This window comes from Pipistrellus kuhlii, unplaced genomic scaffold, assembly GCF_014108245.1.
Source record: "Pipistrellus kuhlii isolate mPipKuh1 unplaced genomic scaffold, mPipKuh1.p scaffold_m20_p_142, whole genome shotgun sequence".
Classification (NCBI taxonomy): domain Eukaryota; kingdom Metazoa; phylum Chordata; class Mammalia; order Chiroptera; family Vespertilionidae; genus Pipistrellus; species Pipistrellus kuhlii.
In genome coordinates this window covers 28636-53496 of record NW_023425452.1, presented here as the reverse complement: position 1 = coordinate 53496, position 24861 = coordinate 28636, and the positions used below count along the sequence as shown (strand labels likewise).

General features: G+C 60.7%; 1 protein-coding gene across 1 annotated transcript; it reads right to left on the bottom strand.

Moving 5' to 3' along the window:
- Positions 1-2590: 2590 nt before the first annotated feature.
- FAM171B (family with sequence similarity 171 member B) lies at positions 2591-23078 on the bottom strand. The gene is made up of 9 exons (XM_045581610.1): positions 22768-23078; positions 13302-13535; positions 12737-12829; positions 11977-12135; positions 10928-11098; positions 9520-9636; positions 6333-6456; positions 4064-5197; positions 2591-3974 (listed from the first exon to the last, which is right to left on the bottom strand). The coding sequence occupies exons 1-9, from the start codon at positions 22952-22954 to the stop codon at positions 3851-3853; spliced, it is 2343 nt and encodes a 780-aa protein (XP_045437566.1). The 5' UTR covers positions 22955-23078; the 3' UTR covers positions 2591-3850.
- Between the last annotated feature and the right edge of the window lie 1783 nt (positions 23079-24861).

Genomic DNA, 24861 nt, shown 5'->3' with positions numbered 1-24861 from the left:
CCTGACCCCGCCCGCTCCCTGAGGGCGGGTCCTGCGGGCCTCGCCAGGGGCTGGTCATCCTGTTAAGACTCCAGACTCCCCCAGCTGGCCGGCGTGGCTCAGGGGCTGAGTGTTGACCTAGGAACCAGGAGGTCCGGGTTCCATTCCCGGCCGGAGCACAGGCCCTTTCGGGCTCCATCCCCAGTAGGGGGCGTGCAGAAGGCAGCCCATCCATAGTTCTCTCTCATCACGAGTGTTTCTCTCTCTCTCCCTCTCTCCCTTCCCCTCTGAAATCAATAAAATAGATTTTTTTTTAAAAACTGCAGATTCCCCTCCATGGAGGCCAGGGACCCAGATGGAGCGCCCACCGCAGGGCCCCGGCTGGGAGGTGGTAATGACCTCGGTGTGGCCGCGGGGACTCAGAGCCCAGTTCCCGTCTGAACTGACCAGATAACATGGTGTTCCTAGGCCCGCGTTCATGTTCGCTCCGCAGACGGTCCCAGAGACCCCGAGGCCCCCGGTGCAGGGCCTGGAGGTGCGTGCCCCCGATGGAGCCAGCACACGGGCCTCGGAGGGGAGCCGCGCTGAGTGGGAACAGCCGTGGCTCCCCGTCCTCGGCCGGCAGCCCAGGGCACACCCCAAAGGAGGGAAGGGGGGCAGGTCCTCCTCTCGCCTGGGTGTTTGGGAAACGCGATTGATCCCGTTACAGGAAGGAGTCTCCTCGTGGGGGAAACCGGTGTGTCCGTCTCCGGCTTCCACAGCAAAGAGGCGAACTTGGGAGGACGTGACGAGCCACGAGGGACCAAGTTCCTCCTCTGAACCAGGGGCGGTCAGTGCAGAACACCCGTTCTACCGCAGGGCGTGCGCGGAATTGAAAATTACTATCGGAGCTCTTCCGGGATCAAATGAGAACGCAGAGGGGAATATTGTGTTGTTTGCCCAAAATAAACAACACCTCCGGCACATTTTCGGATTTATTTTAATCTTGAATGAACTATGTGTAATATTTTACAGATCTCTGGGTTGCTCAGTCTCCAGTGGTAGGAACAATAGCAAAGGCCATAAATACGCCGGGATGGGTCTCCTCTGACGAAGAACACAAAAGCTAAAAACACTTGGAGTCGGACACTCACACAGCCAGACTCCGCAAAGACAGGAAGTGCATGGCGAGGGTGTGCCCAGCCCCTGTGAACTCGGACGGGCCACTGAGCGTCGAGGGGGAGGGTTGAGGGGTACTGGTTGGCTCCCTGGTCCCTGGAACAGGCAGGGGTGTTGATAAAAGGGGGTGGTCCCACACGGCTGCTCGCACCCCGTGAACACGGCTCCCTGAGGTCTCAGGGCCCTCACCTGCATCCAAACATGCACGTGGCTGTGAGGGAATCGGGGAGGCTTTTGCCTCTAGGATAGAAGCGAAGTCTGTACGAGAGATCCTCACATTGAACTGTCTGGGGCCAAAATTCTCCAGGTTTACAGGGGCAAAAGCCGGGTCAGCTTTCTGTCCATCTGGCACCGTGGGGAAGGGGTGCACGTAGTAGGCTTCTCCCACTTCGGCTTTGGAAGTGGATGCCTCAGCCTGGGTGCCCCAGCCGTAACTGCCTCAGCCATGGTGCCTCAGCCGTGGGTGCCCCAGCCGTAACTGCCTCAGCCGTGGGTGCCTCAGCCTGGATCCCCAGCTGTAACTGCCTCAGCCTGGGTGCCCCAGCTGTAACTGCCTCAGCCATGGTGCCTCAGCCTGGGTGCCCCAGCTGTAACTGCCTCAGCCATGGTGCCTCAGCCTGGGTGCCCCAGCTGTAACTGCCTCAGCCTGGGTGCCTCAGCCATGGGTGCCTCAGCCTGGGTGCCTCAGCCATGGGTGGGGGCCTGGCAGTCCCGTCTGGGGAAGGGCTCTCAGGCTCACCCACGTCCCCCTGCCTCACGCGAAAGTGACTCCTTCTGCTTCTTTCAGCATGTGAGCCTGCGTCTCCCAGTGGCTCTCCCATTGGTCAGAGGGGTGAGAAATGAAGCCATTTCCCCCCATTTTTCCCCCAAGAAAAGGGGGTTCTGCTTCAGCATCGGCCACCGTGGAGATTTAAGAGAAACGGGATTTGTACTGCAGGACGTGGGAATGGTAACTCAGAGTGGAAACATAGCTATGAACAGCTCATGTGTTCACACAGAGTCCTCTGCTGTGACAACAGGAGACGGACACGGGCATGTTTCTTCCAAAGCTGGGCGTGGGCGTGGGGGTGGGGGTGTTGCTAAGGATACAAGCATTTTAAGAAAAAAACTTACTCTTCCCATGAAACGGAAACTGTTTTTCTCAAACATCTCTTATGAATACTAACAGAAGAAAATCTACACACATACCTAATATCCCAAAGGCATTTTTGAATCTCAGGAAAATGGCGTTTCTTTTTTTATTTAGCTTATCAACATTTAAAAAAAAAAAAAACTGCAGCTGAAACCGGTGTGGCTCAGTGGATAGATCGTTGGCCTGCAGACTGAAGGGTCTCAGGTTCGATTTCCAGTCAAGGGCATGTATCTTGCTTGTGGGCACATCCCCAATAGGGGGCGTGCAGGAAGTGGCTGATTGATATTTCTCTCTCATCGATGTTTCTCTCTCTCTCCCGCTTCCTCTCTGTAAAAAAGCAATAAAATGTATTTTTAAAAAACTGCAATTTATTTCCTCTAGTTCCACACACTCTGTTAATTTTTTAATGTTCATAAAAAACATCATTGATTTTTTTTAAGTCAAGTTTAATAGCATTTTAGTGTCAGAGTTTTTGTCAATAAAAGGCATGCCTTAGAACTGATGTTAGCTTCCATGTATCAGAGTTGAAACTAAAGGTACGTTCGGTGGGGTCTCTCTCTGGATCGGTGTGAAGTTTCATGGACCGCTAAGCTCATTTCACTTTTGAGGGAAGAAAAAGGGGACTTTAAAATAAAAATGTGACGTCGGAGCATCCACTTCTCAGGTTTCTAAATAACAATCCTCACCTCCCCGCTGGCTCTGGACTTTTCCTCTCTAGCAACCAAGGGGCTTCTTGGCCATCGCAGGTGCGTGTGGGGTTGGCTGGAGGTTGACACAATATACGTGCTGTTTGCAGCCACAACACAAACAGGCTGTGTGGCCTCTGACCTCTAGAAAGACATCCATCCGGGCCACTGGCCCGCGGTGTGCAGGGCGGGCGGTGGGCACAGAGCGGAGATTTCACACGAGGACGCCCGGGCATGGCTTCCCCCCCGGCTGCACGGGACACCCTCCGCGCGGGGCGCCCTCCCCAGGGCAGCAGCCTGGGTGCCGTTGCACAGCGCCCTCCTGAGGGAGCCGGCGGGGAGGCTGCCAGCCCACCTTCCCAGACGAGGTGCCCCGCGGGGCTGCTCCGCGCCCTGGACGCGCGTCTGCTCCACCGCAGCCCGGACAGAGAAGGAGGGGCCGCAGGTCCCGGCACCGCCCTCCGCGGAGTCCGCTTCCGTCCCCTCCGCTCAGGCCCGCGGGGCCGGCGGCCTCGCCTCAGTTCACGTTGGACCGGCCGGCGGCTCAGCGGTGGGCGCTGACCTCGAACCAGGGGTCAGGGCACAGCCCGGGCTGTGGCTCCATCCCCAGACGGGCGCGCAGGAGGCGGGCGGGCCATGGATGGCCCTCTCCCTCTCCCTTCCTCTCTGAGATCAATAAAGACATATTTAAAACAAAAGTTCCTGCTGCACCTTACACCGGAAACCAGGAGGAGCGGAAGCCGGTGCGGCTCCGTGGACAGAGCGTCGGCCTGCGGACTGGAAGGCGCGGGTTGGATTCCGGTGGACGGCATGACCCTGGGTTGCGGTCACGTCCCCAGAAAAGGCAGGAGAATGAGCCCCGCGTGCGGCGGGGCCCCAGCCAGCCCGGGCCGGGCTAGTTGATGGGGAGCAGCGGGCGCTCCTCCCGCTTCCTCCAGATGCTGGCCTTGCCGTCCCGCTTGGCCAGGGGCGGGCGGCCGCGCTTCCCGGTGGGCGAGGCGCCGGCCCCCGGGTCCCGCCTGCCCGCGGGGGGCTCCGGGGCGCGCGGCTCCGGGCGCGGGGCTCCGGGGCGCGCGGCTCCCCGCCGGGGTGCCCGGGGCCGGGGTGCCCGGGGCCGGGGTGCCCGGGGCCGGGGTGCCCGGGGCCGGGGTGCCCGGGGCCGGGGTGCCCGGGGCCGGCGGGCTCCGGCGCGGGGTCCTCGGGCGAGCACACGGCCGTGCCGCTCTCGCTGGAGCTCAGGTCGGGGTCGGCGGGGCCGGGGCGGGCGCCGCGCAGGAAGGTGCGCTCCCGCTCCCGCTCCGGGCGGCGGGCCGGCGGCTCCCGCAGGTCCACGCCCGAGTCCAGGCTGGCGTCGTGGTCGTGGCCCCGGCCGCGCCGGCCGCGCCGCAGGTCGATGAAGGAGTGGCGCACGGGCGCCACGGGCGTGCCGTCCAGGGACACGAACCAGGCGCGCGGGTGCGGGCAGGGCCGGGCGCGGCTCAGCTCCCGCAGCGTCTGCTCCGACACGCCCTGCAGCTCGGCGGCCGCCAGGGGCGCCACCACCACGGCGCGGCTCAGCGTGCCCGGCACCGACACGGACTCCAGCAGGCTGCGCGGGTAGCGCGCCCAGGCGGCGCCGGGCGGCGGGCTCGGCGGGCCCCCGCGGGGCGCGCCCTCCTCCGGGCCGGCGGGCGGGCGCCCGGGCGCCGTGGGCAGCGTCTGGGCGAAGGGCCCGCGGCCGCCCGGCTCGCCCTTCCGGGGCAGCGTGGCCGCCTTGGCCTCCGGGCGCGGCTCCGGGGCCAGCAGGTCCGCGCTGCGCAGCAGGGCCAGCGGGGGGCGGTACAGGTGCAGCAGCGGCTCGGGGAGCCCGTACCCCTCCGCGTACCCCTCCGCGTACCCCTCCGGGGGGCCCGCCAGGAGCCTCAGCGCCTCCTCCGGGGCGTCCCCCCGCGGGGGCTCCGGGGCCGGCGTGGGGGCTCCGGGGCACGCCTTGGGGCGGGCGGACAGGAAGGAGACGTCCTCCCCGTAGAGTCTGAAATGGTCCTGGGTCCTCACCACGGCCAGGCGCCCCTCTGGGCCGGGCCGCTGCGGGCTGCGCGCGGGGCTCCTGGCGCCGCGGGGCGCGGCCCGGTCCTCGGCCCTCAGGGCGGCCTGGACGGAGCCGATGTGGTGGATGTGCGTGGTCGACGTGGTCTGGTCCCTGCGGAGGGCCTCCAGCTTGGTGATGGTCCTGTCTCTCTTCTGGGGGGGCCCACACCTGTCCCTGGGGAGAGAGGGGGGCCACAGTGTTCACCAGCCCGCAGCATGGACATCTAAAAGCAGACTAGAGGATCACAAGAATCAAGTCAAAATTTGGGATGCAAAAAAGCAAAAAACACTCAACAGGAAAAACAAAAAGAAAAAAGAATCCAAAAATGTTAAGATAGTGTAAGAAGCCTCTGGGACAACTTTAAGTGTACCAACATCAGAATTATGGGGGTGCCAGAAGAAGAGAGAGAGCAAGATACTGAAAACCTGTTTGAAGAAATAGTGACGGAAAACTTCCTCCACCTGGTGAAAGAAATGGACTTACAAGTACAGGAAGTGCAGAGAACCCCAAACAAGAGGAATCCAAAGAGGACAAGACACATCATAATTAAAATGCCAAGGGCAAAAGACAAATATTAAAAGCAGAAAGAGAAAAACAGTTAATTACCTACAAGGCACCCATACGATTGTCAGCTGTTTTCCCAACAGAAACTATACAGGCCAGACGGGAATGGCAACAAATATTCAAAGTGATGAATAGCAAGAACCTACAACCAAGATTACTCTACCCAGCAAAGCTATCATTTAGAATTGAAGGTCAGGTAAAGAGCTTCCCAGATAAGAAGAAGCTAAAGGAGTTCATCACCACCAAACCAGAATTATATGAAATGCTGAAGGGGGTTCTTTAAGAAGAGGAAGAGGAAGAAGAAGAAAAAGATAAAAATTATGAACAACAAATAGGTATCCATCAACAAGTGAATCTAAAAACTAAGGGAATAAAAACTCAGATGAACAGAATAAACTGGGGACTTTAATAGAATCAGCGGCACAGAGAGGGAGTGGACTGACAGTTCTCGGGGGGAAAGGAGAATGAGGGGTTTGGGAAGAGATTGAACAAAAACTGTACACCTATGGCTGAGGACAGGGGGGGGAGGTAAGAGAAGGTGGGGGGGGACTGGTGGAGGGGAGATATGGGGGGGAAAGGAGAAACAATTGTAATAATCTGAATAAAGGTTTATTAAATTTTAAAAAAAAAACCACCGACTCCCAAGCCCACACTTTGTAACACACAGCACACGCACAGCACACGTGGCCACCCCATAATGGCGGGCGTGGGGTGTGCACGCACGCACGCCCGCACACGCGTGTACCTGCAGTAGCACAGCAGCACCGCGAAGAAGCCGACGACGATGACGACGGTGCCCCCCAGGATGGCCGTCAGGAACGCCGTGTGGTAGGCAGCCATGTCCCCGGGCTCTCCACCAGCGCCCGGGCCTGGGTTCGGTATAAACAGCAAACAGCAAACAGGAAATGCACCCTTTATCGTCGTTATTCTGTACCCCTCGCCGGAGGCTGTTTTCTCTCTGGTTTTCAGAGAGAACTCTCCTTAAGGTTCATTATAAACACAGACCCCTATGGCCACGTGCCCCTCGGCAGCTCCGGCTGGGTGACCAGGCCACCTCAGCTGGACAGGAGCTCTCACTGCCTCCCAGGTGTGCGGAGAGAAGGGGTCGCCACACCCAAGTCCCCGTTTAGAAGCCAGAGAACGGACTCAGAGGGGCCGGTGCCTATGTCAGGCGCCCGCCGGGTCAGTGCCTGCAAAGGCAGTGCCACTCAGGCTGCCCGGTGTCCGCAGGCATAGCGCCCCGGCGGGACTCGCTGGCGGCAGTGGCGGCAGCAGCAGCAGCAGCAGCAGGAGCAGCGACGGGATCCGGGTCAGCCCTGGGGGACCTCCCTTCTCCTCCAGCACCTGATTGACCCGCAGGCTTCTCCCACATGAAGCGCAGACCGAACATCCGTCTCAGAAAAGCACTCAGCTCTTACAACTCCTAATGGTCAGCGTGTAAGCTGGCTGTTTCCGGTGTCTGTTTAGGGGAAGGGACTCTTCTCTCTAAGCCACAAAGTAAACTGATGAACGGAGCAGATCCAGGCGTGGAAGCAGGGAACAGGTCTGGGGTCTCGGGGGGCAGGTGGGGGGCGGTGGGCGGGCTCCTCTTTATAGCAGGTAGATTAACTAGAAGAGAGCTAATCAACCAAAGAAAGACCTGTGTGCACACATGCAGGGTCCACGTAGAAAACGGACAATGGGGGGTGGAGGCTGGGTCAGGGGACAGCGGTGGGCTGGAAGGGGTCAATGGTAGAGAAAAGGGGACATATGCAATACTTTTCACAATAAATAATTATTTAAAATATAAATAAATAGCCCTGGCTGGTTTGGCTCAATGGATAGAGCGTCAGCCTGTGGACTGAAGGAAGGGTCCTGGGTTCAATTCGGGTCAAGGGCACATGTCCAGGTTGTGGGCTCGATCCCCAGTGGGGGGCGTGCAGGAGGCAGCTGATCAATTATTCTCTCATCATTGAGGTTTCTATCCCTCTCTCCCTCTCCTTTCCTCTCTGAAATCAATAAAAATCATACATATTAAAAAATGAGGTAAAGTAAAAATAAAATAAAAATAAAAATGCCAAAAAAAGAGGAATACTTCTCTATAAAAGCCCAGTGCTCCGCATGCAGTTTTTATCAGACATGAAATGATGCTGAGTTACATTAAATATTAACTGCTCTTTCTCATCAATATTTCATTCCATTTGCAGACCGGGAGCGGGTGAGGCCGGACAGCTGGCAGGGCGGCGGCGTGCTATTTCGCCTCGTGAGGAACAAAAGCCGCCCCCTGTGGTTTCTGAATAATCATGCGTCAGCACTGAGGTCAGAACGGAGAACAGCCCTCTGACCTGCAAGGCGAAGGGCTACCGTTCTCCTGGGCGACGACCACGTTCCAGCTTCACTTACAAAAAGTCCTGTCCGGTTTTATCAACCAATGTCACCCCAATGAATTCAATTTTTAAAATGTCCTGTTACTGGAGCAGTTTAAAATGCAAAGACTACCGAAACCGGTTTGGCTCAGTGGTAGAGCATCAGTCTGTGGACTGAAGGGCCCCAGGTTTGATTCCGGTCAAGGGCATGTACCTTGGTTGCAGGCACATCCCCAGTGGAGGGGGTGCAAGAGGCAGCTGGTCGATGTTTCTAACTCTCTACCCCTCTCTCTTCCTCTCTGTAAAAAATCAATAAAATATATTTTAAAAAAATAAAAATAATAAAATGCAAAGACTGTCAATAAAACTATGGAAGTTAAAACCTTTTTTTTTTTTTTAATTTCGGAAAAACTGAGTCTTCAAATGAGCAGGCAGCAGGATGGGGCGACGACAGGGCGCCGCGGAGAAAGGCGTGTGGGCGTCACCGGGTCCCGGTGGGTGTGTGTCCTGGTCAGCGTGGGTGCTGAGACGGTCCTGCCCGGCCTGGAACAGCCGCCATCAGTCGCCTCCCAACCGGGAGCGGACACTGGGCCAGGATCAGCTCTGGCACCGAGTGGGTGGAGGGATGACCTACACGTTCAACTTTCACTCTCCCCACCCAAAACACCGCAGAGCGGCACTGACGGTTTTGCTTTGCTTTGTTTTTGGAGATGCAAATCCACGATTACAGGAGGAGGAAGGAGACAAGAGCAGATGCCGGGAAGTTGCCTTGGCAACACTGGCTGCAGGGAAGCCAGGAGGCAACTCCATTTATGGCCCCACCCACATCCACACCCCCACCCAAGTCCCGCCCCACCCCTGCCCGTCCCCACCCCCGTCCCCAGGCTCCCCCCAGCCCCACCCCCAAGTCCCCCCCACCTCCGTCCTCACCCCAGGGCAGCAGGCCTGTGCAGCCAGCCCACCTGCAGCAGGCTGGAAGGCCTTTCTTTCTTTAAGAAGAGTTATGCTGGCCAGCTGGCTCCTACATTGAGCATCTGCCCCCTGGCGGTCAGTGCACATCATAGCTACCGGTCAAAGTGTCTTTCCCCTGGTGGTCATCCTGCATCATAGCTACTGGTCAGACGGTTAAACGTTCAGAAGTCGCTTAGGCTTTGATACATACAGATGTTCTATATCTATGGATGGTGTTCCCTGAGAAAGTTTAACTCCTGCCACAGCTACAGCTACTGAAAAGACCTGGCTCACTTAAAAAAAAAGAAGGGGGGGGGGAGAGAGGGAGAGAGAGGGAGACAGAGAGAGGAGAGAGAGAGGGGAGAGAAAGAGAGAGAGAGGGAGAGAGGAGAGAGAGAGAGGGAGAGAGAGGGAGGGAGAGAGGAGAGAGAGGAGAGAGAGGGGGAGAGAGAGGGAGGAGAGAGGACAGACTTGGCCTGAACAAACCTCACATTCACCAGCTCTCGTAGCTAAGAGACCTGGGAGTTCGCGGAGCCTAACTCTTCTTATGGGGAGCGCGCTGAGGCGAGGTCAGCTGTGTCAGGGCCAGTGGCTGCGGGCTGTGCTTTTCACACGGCTTGTCCCACGTCCACGTACCTCGCGTTCCCGGGAGGGGTGCCGCCATCCAGTAGCCCAGGTGCGGTGCGTCGTACGTCCACACTAAGTGGCTGTCGGCCTCCCTGACCGTCCCCCGGCCATGGCTGACCCAGGCGCCTGGAGAGGAGGGCAGGGAAAGGCCGCCCTCAGCCTCCGCAGAGCGACGAGCGTTTGCTGGGGGCCGTGCACAGAGTGCAAGCAGGGCTCTCGCAAAAATGATGAAAACCGGAGCCATAGGTCACCGTGGGATACTATATACATCGCAGGTTACATGGTACTATAGCACCGATGGTGATAACACGTTCAATAAATAATGTGAAAGATTCGTCACAACTGCACAAAGTAAAACCATTGCAAAGACATACGAAATGTTTCAGGAAATCATAACTCTTCCAAATAACGTTTAAATGGTGCCTGCTGAGCCCGACCAGCATGGCTCAGTGGTTGAGTGTTGACCTATGAACCAGGAGGTCATGGTTTAATTCCAGGTTAGGGCACATGCCTGGGTTGTGGGCTCGATCCCCAGTATGGGGTGTGCAGGAAGCAGATCAGTGATTCTCTCTCATCATCGATGTTTTATCTCTCTCTCCCTCTGCCTTCCTCTCTGAAATCAGTAAAAATATATTTAAACTAGAGGCCCGATGCACAAAGATTCCTGCAAGTATGGGCCTTCCTTCCCCTGGCTGCCGGCACCACCTGCGCTCCTACCCAGAGGCCCTGAGCTGCTCGGGTGCTGCAGAATGCCTACATCATCATTATGGCGATGATGCAAGTGTCCTGCCCCACCCCCAGCCACGAGGTGCCTGCATATGCAAATTAATCCACCATCTTAGTTGGGTTAATTTGCATACTCACTCCCAATTGGCTGGTGGGCATTGTGGAGGTATTGTCAATTTGCATCTTTCTCTTTTATTAGAGTAGATTGTGCCTATTGAGATTATCTTAAGGATGTGAATCATGAAATCCGACTTGATCAGCAGGGGGTTGGTTATCTATCGCCTGTTCTGGGATTCCCATTAAGCAGGGACAGCGTATGCAGTGTTTGCATACATGATACATCAACCCAAAAAAATTCTTTTCGCTGGAAGGTGCAGTAGAGAAAAAGGCCTTCACCAGAAGGAATCATCTGAAATCAGGGCTCAAAACAAGATCTTCTTCCAAGTGATTGCAAGCAACCTCTCTTTCCCCGTGCAGGAAACTGAGGCCCAAGGAAGGGGTGTGCTCAGACACAACCCTGGTGAGAGGGCTGCTTTCCATGTGTGGCCTTTTGCGTTACTCTTTTCTCCACAGAAACAGACTTCCCTCGTCAAGGACACTCAGCGAAGCTGCAACGAGCGTGCAGGGACCTGCTCCCGAGGCCAGACCTCACCGGGAGGCGGCCAGACCGCCTCGCGCGCGCGTTACGCACCTGTGTCCATGTCGAAGGTCCAGGCGGGCACGTGGTCCCCCGCCCGCACGTCCTGGGTGTGGAGGAGGGGGAGCGAGAGCTGCACGGAGCCGGCCACCTGGAGCTCCCGGCCCCCCGAGTACATCTTCACACACACCGCGGCCAGGGGCGTCAGCTCGATGCTCTCGAAACCTGGGAAGACGCCACTTCTTAAATCTCACCCAAAGCCCGGGTTGTAGCTCCACACGAGCACTGTTCTCAGGGCCCCGATACCCGTTCCTCTCCATCAGCCAGAGCTCTCCGTTCTGGACACGCCTCACCCATTCGATGAGGATGGACAGAAGGCCACACATAAAGGACGTGTGCCAATTTCTCTAAGTCCCATCTCCATTTTTAAATATGTCACTTACTTATTTATTTTCAATGTATTTTATGGATTTCAGAGCGGGAGGGAGAGGGAGAGATAGAAACATCCAGGATGAGAGAGAATCATGGATCAGCTGCCTCCTGCACGCCCCCTGCTGGGATGGAGCCCACAACCCAGGTATGTGCCCTTGGCTGGAATCGAACCTGGGACCCTTCAGTCCACAGGCCGACGCTCTATCCATGGAGCCACACCAGCCAGGGCTAAATGTAGTTTTTAATTGACAGAGTCACACAACAATCATTACTACTGTCTTCCACCCCTGCCTTGACCCCTTTTAGTAAGGTGACCAGTCGTCCCGCTTTTGGCGGGACAGTCCTGATTTTTAACCATTTGTCCCGCATCCCACAGCATCTTAAAGTCCCGATTTTTGGAAAGATTCTTTCCAAAAATGTGGAGTGTTTTAAAGCCCGGCTGGTCACCTTACTTCTAGGAAAGGCCTGGAACAGGGTATGCAGGGGCTTTGCGTACTTTCTCCCCGGCCTGCGAGGGGCGGAGTGCTGTGGCCTCTTCACCACAGGCCGTGTTTCCGAGGTGCCACCCCCGCCCCAGAGCTTCAGCGAGCGCCCAGCCACACCGCCCTGACGGCTCTGACCAGGGCCCGGCTCTCCCCTCTCCAGACGCCTCCCGTTGGGGGAGGCAGCACCTGCTTTGCTCAGCGTGACTCCGGCCGCGTACGGGGCGCCGCCCGTCCTCAGGAACTGCCGCAGCACCGTCAGGTAGCCCGTCACGTTGCTGAAGTGGTGGCTGTCCGGGAGGGCGATGGAGGCTTTGGCAAACTGGACGCGGGGCTGGGACTTGGCCTCTGGAAGAAAGAACAGCCCGGTCCACGTAGGTTCGCGCCTCGGTCAGGAGCCACGGGGCTGCCACGGCCAGGAGCCACGGGGCCGCCACGGCCAGGAGCCACGGGGCCTGTCACGGCCAGGAGCCACGGGGCCGCCACGGCCAGGAGCCACGGGGCCGCCACGGCCAGGAGCCACGGAGTCCGCCACAGCCAGGAGCCACGGGTCCAGGAGCCACGGAGTCCGCCACAGCCAGGAGCCGTGGGGCCGCCACGGCCAGGAGCCACGGGGCCTGTCACGGCCAGGAGCCACGGGGCCGCCACGGTCAGGAGCCACGGGGCTGCCTCGGTCAGGAGCCACGGGGCCTCCACGGTCAGGAGCCACGGGGCTGCCTCGGTCAGGAGCCGCGGGGCCTCCACGGCCAGGAGCCACGGGGCCGCCACGGCCAGGAGCCGGGGGCCCGCCACGGCCAGGAGCCACGGGGCCACCACGGCCAGGAGCCACGGGGCCGCCACGGCCAGGAGCCACGGGGCCGCCACGGCCAGGAGCCACGGGGCCGCCACGGTCAGGAGCCACGGCCAGGAGGGGGCCCGTACCGCCCGCCGAAAGGGGCGCTGCGCTTACCGGCCAGCTTTCCGGTGATCAGAACGGTGTCGTCAAACAGCCAGATGTTCGCCGGGCTTTGCGGGAACAGCGAGAGGGTCAGCGACGAGTAGACTGTGAGATACAGCACACGGGAGAGGCGTTATGGAGGCTGGGGGCGGGGAGGGGGTGGGGAGGGCAGGGGGGTGGGAGGGGAGGGGGCGGGAGGGGGCAGGGGGGGCGGGGGAGGCAGACACGCAGGGCGCTGCGCCAGCCAGCGAGGCCCTAAAAAGGGGTGAACAGCAAACTGGGAGCCAAGCCGGCCGGGCTGAGCGCCCACCTAGGAGCCAGGAGGGGCTAGATCCCCAGTGTGGGCATGCAGGAGGCAGCCAGTCCACGACTCTCTCGTTACGGATGTTTCCCCCTCTCTCCCTCTCCCTCCCTCTCGGAGGTCAGTAACGTACATCTGAAAGGAGAGGAAACCCTTAGAAACTCCTTTCTAACGCCCGTCACACGATCACACCGACACCCGCTGCGTTCCCGGAGCCCGGCCCCAGGAGGGCGGCTGGGATGCCCCCCCCACCGCCTCCCCTGCCCCCGCGCTCACTGGGCATGCGGCCGGGCCGCCAGGCCAGCGGGGCCAGCACGTAGCCCAGCTTGTGGGCCAGGACGGTGAGGCCCAGGCCGGGCGCGAAGGGCACGCGGAGCAGCGCGGCGCCCCGGCCGCCCGTCACCGTGGCGATGGTCCTCGTGTGGTTGACGAACACCTCGACGGCCGCCCGATGCAGCGGCTGGCGGCTGACCACGTCATTCACCTGCACCTTCAGCGAGAACGCCGGCCCTGCAGGGGGGAGCGGCCTCAGCCCCGAGCGTGTCCCTGGAGCCAGCACCCTCCCCATCCCACTCCCACCCGAGCCCCTCACACCCCCACCTTCCGGCCCTGTGGGGGGGGCGGCCTCAGGCCCCGAGCCTGTCCCTGCGTCAGCACCCTCCCCATCCCACCCCCACCCGAGCCCCTCACACCCCCACCTTCCAGCCCTGTGGGGGGGGGGCGGCCTCAGGCCCCGAGCCTGTCCCTGGAGCCAGCACCCTCCCCATCCCACCCCCACCCGAGCCCCTCACACCCCCACCTTCCAGCCCTGCAGGGGGGAGCGGCCTCAGGCCCCGAGCCTGTCCCTGGAGCCAGCACCCTCCCCATCCCACCCCCACCCGAGCCCCCACTCCCCTCACACCCCCACCTTCCGGCCCTGTGGGGGGGGGGGCGGCCTCAGGCCCCAAGAGCCTGTCCCTGCGTCAGCACCCTCCCCATCCCACCCCCACCCGAACCCCACTCCCCTCACACCCCACCTTCCGGCCCTGCGGGGGTGGGGGGGGGGGAGCGGCCCCAGGCCCCAAGAGCCTGTCCCTGCATCAGCACCCACACACCCCACTCCCCGCAGGAGCTCGGGGACAGGACGTGAGGTGGAGCCACAGGAGGAGGAGGACAGCCTCCCGGCAGGTTCCATTCTTCCTGAACTCCACACATTGGGGGTCACGGAGCCCTCTGTAAGGTCACGGGCTCCCTTCATTCCATCCCCCATCCCATCCTCCATCCCCTTCATTCCATCCTCCACCCCCTTCATTCCATCCTCCACCCCCTTCTGGCCATCCTCACATCCTCAGTCCATTCTCCATCCCCTTCATTCCATCCTCCATCCTGCATTCCATCCTCCATCCCTTCATTCATCCTCCACCACCCCGTCAGTCCATCCTCCATCCCCTTCAGTGATCCACCTCCATACCCTTCATTCCATCCTCCATCCTTCATTCCATCCGCCATCCCTTCATTCCATCCTCCTCCTTCATTCCATCCCCATCCCCTTCATTCCATCCTCCACCCCCTTCATTCCATCCTCCATCCTTCATTCCATCCTCCATCCTTCATTCCATGTCCCATCCCCTTCATTCCATCCTCCATCCCCTTCATTCCATCCTCCATCCTTCATTCCATCCTCCATCCTCCATCCCCTTCATTCCATCCTCCATCCCCTTCATTCCATCCCCCATCCCATCCTCCATCCCCTTCATTCCATCCTCCATCCCCTTCATTCCATCCTGCATCCTTCATTCCATCCTCCATCCCCTTCATTCCATCCTCCACCCCCTTCATTCCATCCTCCATCCCCTTCATTCCATCCTCCACCCCCTTCATTCCATCCTCCACCCCCTTCATTCCATCCTCCATCCTTCATTCCATCCTCTATTTCCTTCATTCCATCCTCCATCCCCTTCATTCCATCCTCCATCCCCTTCATTCCATCCTCCATCCTTCATTCCATCCTCCATCCCCTTCATTCCATCCTCCATCCTTCATTCCATCCTGCATCCTTCATTCCATCCCCCATCCCCTTCATTCCATCCCCCATCCCCTTCATTCCATCCTCCACCCCTTCATTCCATCCTCCATCCCCTTCATTCCATCCTCCATCCCCTTCATTCCATCCTCCACCCCTTCATTCCATCCTCCATCCCCTTCATTCCATCCTTCATCCCTTTTCCATCAAAACCCCTTCACGTGTTATCTCAGCTGTAAGTGCCGTTCGCATCAGAAAATCGTAAAGTGGTTGGAGGCAAGGGGCCAGGCCAACTGGAAAATTCAAAGGCCCGACGTTCCCAGAACACGGTTCCCCAGCCTGATCGATACGCTAATCAATACGTTAATCCATCAGCGGTCTCCACTAGGGCTGGAGCGACCGCAACACTAGAGAGAAGCCATTCACTCCTCCTCGGACGTCTGTTCCAGAAAATAAACAGGATTCCGTCTGCGGTGCAGCAGCATTCATTCCTGAAAAGAGAGTCTGTCCAAGACTCTCCACTTAGCGGACAACCACAGGGGAGCCCGCGGACAGTGGACGGAGTCCGATCCACGTGCGTTCACGGGAGGACGCGGGGGAAAGCCCTCGGAGGGGCCTCTGGGTCAGAGGAGGCACTGCGGGGGGCGGGGGGCAGGCGGGCGCAGCGAGGTGACGGGCCAGTTCTGTGTTCCAATCAGTGCTGGTCACAGGGGACACCATCTGTCAGACAGTACGTGAGGGGGCACCCATGGGCGTGTTTTACCTCGAAGGGAGAAAGAACCGGCGAGGTGGGAATGGGTGGAGGGGTGGGCACAGATGTCCCAGCTGAAGGTAACCTTGGTCAAAGCTGAGACACGCACGGGTTTTTCATTTGTCTTCATTGTGGAAAGATGTCCCCTTCATTCCTGCCCTTTACCCACCATCGCTGTGTCCATGGGCTATGATATATGCATACAAGTCCTTTGGTTAATCTAAATACTACTTTGTTTGCTTCCTATAGTGTTCACATTTCCCAGAATAAAAAGTTTAAAAATATGTATCGGTGAGATGTACAATCAAAATATGTTTATAATACCGTAAAAGCACACTTTCCCTCCGCGAGGGCATTCACTGCCCCGGGAGACCACTGGATCCCCCTTGTCGGAGGATCTGGGGCGGAACCCCCGCCCCCGGGCCTCACGCCCCCCGGCCGGCCGGCAGAGTTAGCATGACTCTGGCCTCAGCCACCAGCTCCGGGACCTCGCACATACGTGTTCCTCCCGGCCACACATCCGTGTTAACAGCTGAGCCTGGTGCATCCGAGACCCCGGAGCGGCCCCCTCCCCCCGGGAGAAAACCCTGCCGAGGCCTCCGCCTGGCCTTCCCCCCACTGCTCCTCGGAGGGCGCTGGGTGAGGCAGTGAGAGCACGGACACTCGTGGCTCTTAAACCCCGGTTTCTCTAAATCTCACAGCCTGCTGTCCCGTTTACTTCCTGTTTTATTTTAATCCTCACCCAAATGCGTGGGTTTGAGAGAGAGAGGCAGGGAGAGGAGGGGGGAGGAGAGAGGAACATCGATGTGAGAGAGGAACATCCATTCGCTGCCTCCCACGCGCCCTGAGGGGAACCGAGCCAGCGGCCTCTGGGCGCACAAGACGCCGCCCAAGGAGGGGCCACGCCGAATCCTTCTAACCCCATTCTTCGTTCTCACGCCCAGACAGACGTCGTCTCCGAATCGGAAAACCCCGAGAGAGGGCACTCTCCAGGGCCTGGGGCTCGTTTCTCCGCTGTTGGCGCAGCCCCCCCCCCCCCCCCCCCCCCCCCCTCCCCCCCCTGTGTGTGCCATCGCTTTCTAAATTTCACCGAGAAAAGCCCTTCGCTTCTGCACACACCGTCCGGAGCATCGGCACCCACCGGAGGCAGAGCCATTCCGAGGCTAATGCCTCCCGGCCGTAAGAGGATTATCGGTGCTCAGGGGCCAGAATTTTCCAGGGGCGGGACTCTGGTGTTGGTACCATCAGTCGGCTCTGGTCAGCATAAGACCAACACTGACATCAGCTAAAATCCAAAGTTTATACATGTATTTATAACCTCTACTTAAAAACACTTCCACCTGACATTTCCTTGTTTTGCTATATCCCCTGCTAAATTCCAAGAAGAATTTCACAAGGGGTTACATCAGCGAAAGGGACCCTGGTGCCAGTATTTTTAAAAATATATTTTTATTGATTTCAGAGAGGAAGGGACAGGGAGAGAAACATCAATGATGGAAGAGAATCATTGATCGGCTGCCTCCTGCACACCCCACCCTGGCGGATCAAGCCTGCAACTTGGGCCTGTGCCCTGACCAGGAATCAAACTGTGACCTCCTGGTACAAAGGTTGAAGCTCAACCACTGAGCCACACTGGTTGGGCTGACACCAGCATTCTTGTCCATTCATTCATTCATTCATTCATTCATCTATTTATTCATCCATTCATCCATCCATTCATTAATCCATCCAACTATCCATCATCCATCCATCCATTCACTTATCCATCCATCCATCCATCCATCCATCCATCCATCCATCCATCTATCCATTCATCCCATCCATCCATCCATCCATTCATTCATCCATCCATCCATTCATTCAACAAACCCGTGCTTACCTAGGCACACCAGGTGTTCTTCTAGGTATTAAAGAAATACAGAACAACCTATATATCAATATATATATAAAAGGCTCATGTGCCAAGTGTCCCCTTGGTTTGACTGGGAGACCGGGAGTTCACTCACTATGACATGAGCTGACCACCAGGGGGTGGTGGAGAACGAAGGAAAGGAGGCCCCGGCTGGCAGCCCCCATTCAGCCCTGATTGCAGGCAGGCCTAGGACCCTATGTGTGCAGGGACGTTGTGCCCAGCCTGTGGTTTAACACACAGTGCCCAGAACCAAGCGGGTGCTGACATGGAGCTTGTGATCCAGCAGGAAGACGGCTTCTGAGAGCCGAGGGCACGGTGTGCATGGGAGAAACGTTACGGACGGTGCACAGACGGTGGTTCACTCCGGCACCCAGCCAGGATGGAGACACATCGGGGTGCGCCCCCCTGTGGGGTGATCTGGCCGGGAAGCTCCCTGCCTGGCAGGTGGCAGGTTCTGGGTGTCATCCGAGCACCGAAAGGCTACCGGTCCCCTCTGGCCAGGCACAGGCTCGGCCGCAGGCTTGACCCCCAGGGGGAGGCCATGGGGGGGGGGGGAGATCAGGCAACCAGGCCAGCACGATGGGGGCAGTTGGGGGCCCCCAGGCGGCAAGGAGGTGAGCAATTAGGAACCAGCAGGCCCGGAATGTGGGAGGGATGTCCAACCGCGGCTCTCCTGGAGGCCTCAGGCCGGGGACACTGTCCCTTCGCCGTGAAGTGCTGCCTCCCTCACGCCAACACCCCGGCCGACGCCCCAACCGACGCCCCAACGGACGCCCCAGCCGACGCCCCAGCCGACGCCCCAGCCGACGCCCCAGCCGACGCCCCAGCCGACGCCCCAACCGACGCCCCAACCGACACCCCAGCCGACGCCCCAACGGACGCCCCAACCGACACCCCCACCCCAACCAACGCCCCGGCCGACGCCCCGGCCGACGCCCCAGCCGACACCCCAGCCGACGCCCCAACCGACGCCCCAACCGACACCCCAGCCGACACCCCAACCGACGCCCCAACCGACACCCCAACCGACACCCCCACCCCAACGAACGCACGCCCCACCCCGCCGCCCCAACCGACACCCCCACCCCAACCGACACCCCAGCCGACGCCCCAACCGACGCCCCGACCGACACCCCCACCCCAACCGACACCCCAGCCGACACCCCAACGGACGCCCCGGCCGACGCCCCAACCGACACCCAAACGCCCCGACCGACACCCCAACCGAGGCCCCAACCGACACCCCCACCGACACCCTAACCGACACCCCCAACGGACGCCCCAGCCGAACCCCAACGGACGCCCCGCCGACCCCCGACATCCCAACCGACACCCCCACCCCAACCGACACCCCGACACCCCAACCGACGCACCGATGCCCCGACCGACGCCCCAACTGACGCCCCAAATGACACCCCAACCGACGCCCCAACCGACACCCCAACCGACACCCCAGCCGACACCCCAACTGACACCCCGACGCCCCAGCCGACACCCCAAGGGGAGAGCCGCCTCCAGCTCGGCGGGCCTGGCCGGGAGCCGCTTCTGAGGGCAGCAAAGCTCAGGGGGAACCTGTGGGCTCGGCTGGCCCCGGCCGTGGTTCCTTCAGCTCCCGCACCGCAGGGCAGCCTGCGGGCTCCCACCGCCCTGCACACACACAGATGTCCCGGGCCGCGCCTCACACACCCTCCTCACACACCCACACGCACCCTCCTCACACACCCTCCTCACGCATCCACACACACCCCCCTCACGCATCCACACGCACCCTCCTCACGCATCCACACGCACCCTCCTCACGCATCCACACGCACCCCCCTCACCCATCCACACGCACCCTCCTCACACACCCTCCTCACGCATCCACACACACCCCCCTCACGCATCCACACGCACCCTCCTCACGCATCCACACGCACCCTCCTCACACACCCTCCTCACGCATCCACACGCAACCTCCTCACGCATCCACACGCATCCACACACACCCTCCTCACCCATCCACACACACCCTCCTCACACATCCACACACATCCTCACACACCCTCCTCACACACCCTCCTCACCCATCCACACGCACCCTCCTCACACACCCTCCTCACCCATCCACACACACCCTCCTCACACATCCACACACACCCTCCTCACCCTCCTCACACACCCTCCTCACACACCCTCCTCACACACCCTCCTCACGCATCCACACGCAACCTCCTCACGCATCCACACACATCCACACGCAACCTCCTCACACACCCTCCTCACCCATCCACACACACCCTCCTCACACATCCACACACATCCACACACACCCTCCTCACACACCTTCCTCACCCATCCACACACACCCTCCTCACACACCCTCCTCACCCATCCACACGCACCCTCCTCACACACCCTCCTCACACACCCTCCTCACACATCCACACACATCCACACACACCCTCCTCACACACCCTCCTCACCCATCCACACACACCCTCCTCACACACCCTCCTCACCCATCCACACGCACCCTCCTCACACACTCTCCTCACACACCCTCCTCACACATCCACACGCACAGCCACAACCGCTCACTGTTCCCCAGAGATAAACAGAATGGAAACACACTGCAAGCCCAGCCGGCCACACTCCCACACTCTCCCTAGGAACCGGGTGATGGATGTGCCTCCGTCATCCTGCCTTCTCGTCGGTACGTGAGTGGACGGCTCAGACGCCGGCGACCAGGCCTCAGCCCCGGGACAGGCCCCGCGGGAAAGCCCATCCACGGTGCCCCGAGCTGGGACCACGTGGGAGCGTCAGGCACTGCTGAGAGGGATGTGAGGGATGCTCAGAATCGGACAAGTGAGAGCACTGGACAGGGAGAGCACCCCGACGGGTGAGGGCACCCCGACAGGTGAGAGCACCCGACACCTGAGAGCACCCGACAGGGAGAGCACCCCGACGGGTGAGGGCACCCTGACAGGTGAGGGCACCCGATTGATGTGTCTCCGTCCCGGCCAGGTGCCTGGGGTGGCTCTGGTACACTCAGGGCACCCCGACAGGTGAATGAACCCCATGAAGGTGTCTCCACCTGGCGGGGGCCTGGGCCACCTCCTCTGTAAACACCTCCTTCCCGCAAGTGGGGAGCACACGCATGGAGCACACGGGCAGGACGCAAACACACATGCTTCCCTCGCCCGGTTCTGCGGAGCCTCAGCCCGTTCCCACCCATCGCTGGGTTTTCTTCCCGAGGATCAGCCAGGGCGAGGCCAGTGACATGGGCGGGGACCTGCCTCCTGAGTTCCCCCAACAGGTCAGGGGGCCAGCATCCCCGGCTCCATCCTCCCTGCCCTCCCTCTCCCCCATCACCAATCCCCTTGTGGCGGGTGACATCGCAGCCCCTCATGGCGGGTGACATCGCAGCCCCTCATGGTGGGTGACATCGCAGCCCCTCATGGCGGGTGACATGGCCTCCCCTCATGGTGGGTGACATCGCAGCCCCTCATGGTGGGTGACATGGCCTCCCTCATGGTGGGTGACATCGCAGCCCCTCATGGCGGGTGACATGGCAGCCCCTCATGGCGGGTGACATGGCGTCCCCTCATGGCGGGTGACATGGCCTCCCCTCATGGCGGGTGACATGGCAGCCCCTCATGGCGGGTGACATGGCCTCCCCTCATGGCGGGTGACATGGCAGCCCCTCATGGCGGGTGACATCGCAGCCCCTCATGGCGGGTGACATGGCCTCCCCTCATGGTGGGTGACATCGCAGCCCCTCATGGTAGGTGACATGGCCTCCCCTCATGGTGGGTGACATGGCCTCCCCTCATGGCGGGTGACATGGCCTCCCCTCATGGCGGGTGACATGGCCTCCCCTCATGGTGGGGGACATGGCCTCCCTCATGGTGGGTGACATCGCAGCCCCTCATGGTGGGTGACATGGCCTCCCTCATGGTGGGTGACATCGCAGCCCCTCATGGTGGGTGACATGGCCTCCCCTCATGGTGGGTGACAACACCTCCCCTCATGGTGGGTGACACGGCTTCCCGGAGGGATTCTGCAAACCACCCGCACCTTCCCGGAATACGGAGATAAATAAACGGAAAGCATTCTGGGCTTTCCCTCCCTCTTTTCCTCCGGTGCCCACACGTGACCCCGCAGGCCACGGAGTAGGGACAAGGCGGGGGGTGTCTCCTGAGGATCACCGTCTGTAGGACAGAAACGGATTGAGAGCAGGTGCTGAAGGCTGTGACAGCCGTGTGTGCGTGCGCGTGTGAAAGAGTGTGTATGAGTGTGTGTGCGTATGAGTGTGTGTGTGTGAGTGTGTGTATGAGTGCGAGTGTGTGTGTGTATGAGTGTGAGTGTGTGTGTGTATGAGTGTGAGTGTGTGTGTGTGTGAGTGTATGTGTGTATGTGTGTGTGAGTGTGTGTGTATGAGTGTGAGTGTGTGTGTGAGTGTGTGTGTGTGTATGAGTGCGTGTGTATGAGTGTGAGTGTGTGTGTGTGTGCGTGTGTGTGTGTGTGTGTGTGTGAGTGTGTGTGTATGAGTGTGTGTGTCTGTGTGTGTAAGTGTGAGTGTGTGTGTGTGTGTGAGTGTGTGTGTGTGTATCTGTGTCTGTGAGTGTGTGGTGTATGGTGTGTGGTGTGTGCACAGCCCCGCAGGGGAATCACTCAGGAAGAGGGAGAAAGAAAAAGATCAACTGAGGCCCAAGGGGCCGGGGCGCAGGGGGCCGGGGCGCAGGGGGCCGGGGCGCAGGGGGCCGGGGCGCAGGGGCGTCGGGGCGCACACGGGATCGGGGCGCAAGGGCCGGGGGCGCAGGGGGTCGGGGTGCCCAGGGGGTCGGGGTGCAGGGGGCCGGGGCGCAGGGGGCCTGGGCGCACAGGGGATCGGGGTGCAAGGGCCCGGGGCGCAGGGGGCCGGGGCGCAGGGGGCCTGGGCGCACAGGGGTCGGGGGCGCAGGGGGTCCGGGGCGCAGGGTGCCGGGGTGCACAGGGGGCCGGGGCGCAGGGGGCCGGGGCGCAGGGGGCCGGGGTGCCCAGGGGGCCGGGGTGCCCAGGGGAGGCCGCGGGGCGGGGCGGGGCGGGGACCCACCTGGCGCCGGGGACGGGGAGGCGGAGGCCGCGGGCGGGTCCTGGTCCGGGTTCTGGTCCCGGTCCGGGTCGGGGCCGGGCGGCGGGCGCGGGCGGATGAGGCTGAGGTCGGAGCGGCCGGGCCGGGCGGCGGGCAGCAGCAGCGCCAGGCCCAGCAGCAGCGCGCACGGCCGCCCGAGCCCCGCCATGGCCGCCGCGCATCGCGGGCTGCGGGCTGCGGGCTGCGGGGTGCGGGGTGCGGGGTGCGGGGTGCGGGTCCGGGCTGCGGGGTGCGGGTCCGAGCTCCGGGCTCCGGGCTCCGGGTCCGGGCTCCGCTCCCGCCCCGCTCCTCCTGCGCCCGCGCCCCTGCGCGCTCCCGGGCGGGGAGGGAGGGAGGCAGGGTCCCGGGGAGGAGGGAGGGGAGGGGAGGGGCGCGAGGATGCGGGTCCCTCCTCCCCATCACCTCCCGCTCCTCCCGGGACCCTCCCTCCCCCCCTCCCCGCTGGGAGCGCGCAGGGGCGCGGGCGCAGGAGGAGCGGGGCGGGGCGTCACCTGCGCGGAGACCAGGCCGCGCCCTAACCCCCACCCGCGGCACAAACACAAACCGCAGTCAGCAGCATCAGGACCGGAACGGGAGGTGTAGGCTTTGTCCTGCCCCCACGGCGGCCGCGGCCCAGGCCCAGGGCAGCGGGAGGCCGCTCACCGGCCCGTAACGTAACGGTAACGGGGCGCCCAGCCCAGAGGCGCTGCTGGGCCCGGGGCGGGCCAGGGCCGGCCGGACCGTCCCCCTGGCCGTGGGCGGAGGAGGAGCACGGCCGAATGTCCACCTCCCCAAAGCCCTCTGCCCCTCACCGCAGTCCCTTCCGGCACGGAGGCGGCATTTTTCGCAGAAATGCTTTTTTTTTATCCTAAAACTCATAGGAAGCCACAAAGACCGGGAGCAGCCAAAGCAATCCTGAGCAAAAGAACAAAACTGGAGATGATACCCCGGCCGACTTCGAAATATCACCCAGCCCCCAGGCCCGCCCAGGGGTCTCCGTGGACCCAGGAACCAGGAGCTCAGGGTTCGATTCCCGCCAGGGCACAGGCCCCAGTTGCAGGCTCCATCCCCAGTGTACGGCGCACAGGAGGCAGCCGATTCACGATTCTCTCTCATCGTCAATGTTCTCTCTCTCCCTTCCTCTCTGAAATTATATTTAATATTAAATTTTATATGGATTAAGGTGACCAGACAGCCCGCTTTTGGCGGGACAGTCCCGATTTTTAACAATTTGTCCCACGTCCTGTGGTGTTTTGAAAAAGTCCCGATTTTTGGAAATCCTTGCCCAAAATCGGGACTTTTTAAAAAATGCTGTGGGACAAATTTCCAAAAATCGGGACTTTTTCAAAAAGAGAGGAAAGGAGAGGGAGAAACATCGATGATGAGAGAGAATCACGGACCGGCTGCCTCCTGCACGCCCTGCACTGGGGACGTGGGACTTGGCGCCTGGGACGCAGGCTGGCCCTCTCCCGGGAGAGCCCTCGTGCCAGCATCACAGGGACGCCAGCCCGTCCCTCCCTCCCCCGCCAGCCCGGGGGACGCGCCAGACACTAAGGGGAAGTCATTCCGTTCACTCCACCTGGCCCTGTAGTCCGTCTTCCAGTTCACGTTTTTCCTTTTTTATCAAACCACCACCTGTAGGCAGGCGGCACCGGCCAGGCCTGGGGAGCCGAGCGGCTTGGACCTCACCAGGCCAGGCACTGCCCCTGCCCCAGGAACGCCCACCGCCCCCCACGCTGTGTGCCCTCTGACCCCACTGAGCTCGCCCCCGAGCCCCGTGCCCTATGACCCCGCGGACCCCGCCACGCGGCTTTCCCACAGAATGCCCCCCTCAGAGCCAGGGGTCGCTGCCAACCCCTCCTCCGCCTCCTACGGAGCAGTCTCTCTCCTGACACGTTCTCTTTCCATGGGAATATGGACGAGAACTCATCAGGAAGGACAGTTCCACAACGCAGGCACGCTTGTGGCACGGAGTTTCCGATTGCCGGACACGTCAGCATTAGGAACGCAATCAGAATTATCATCATGATCGCAAGAGAGAGGTAGAGGGGAGAAAGGAAAGAATGACTCTCGTAC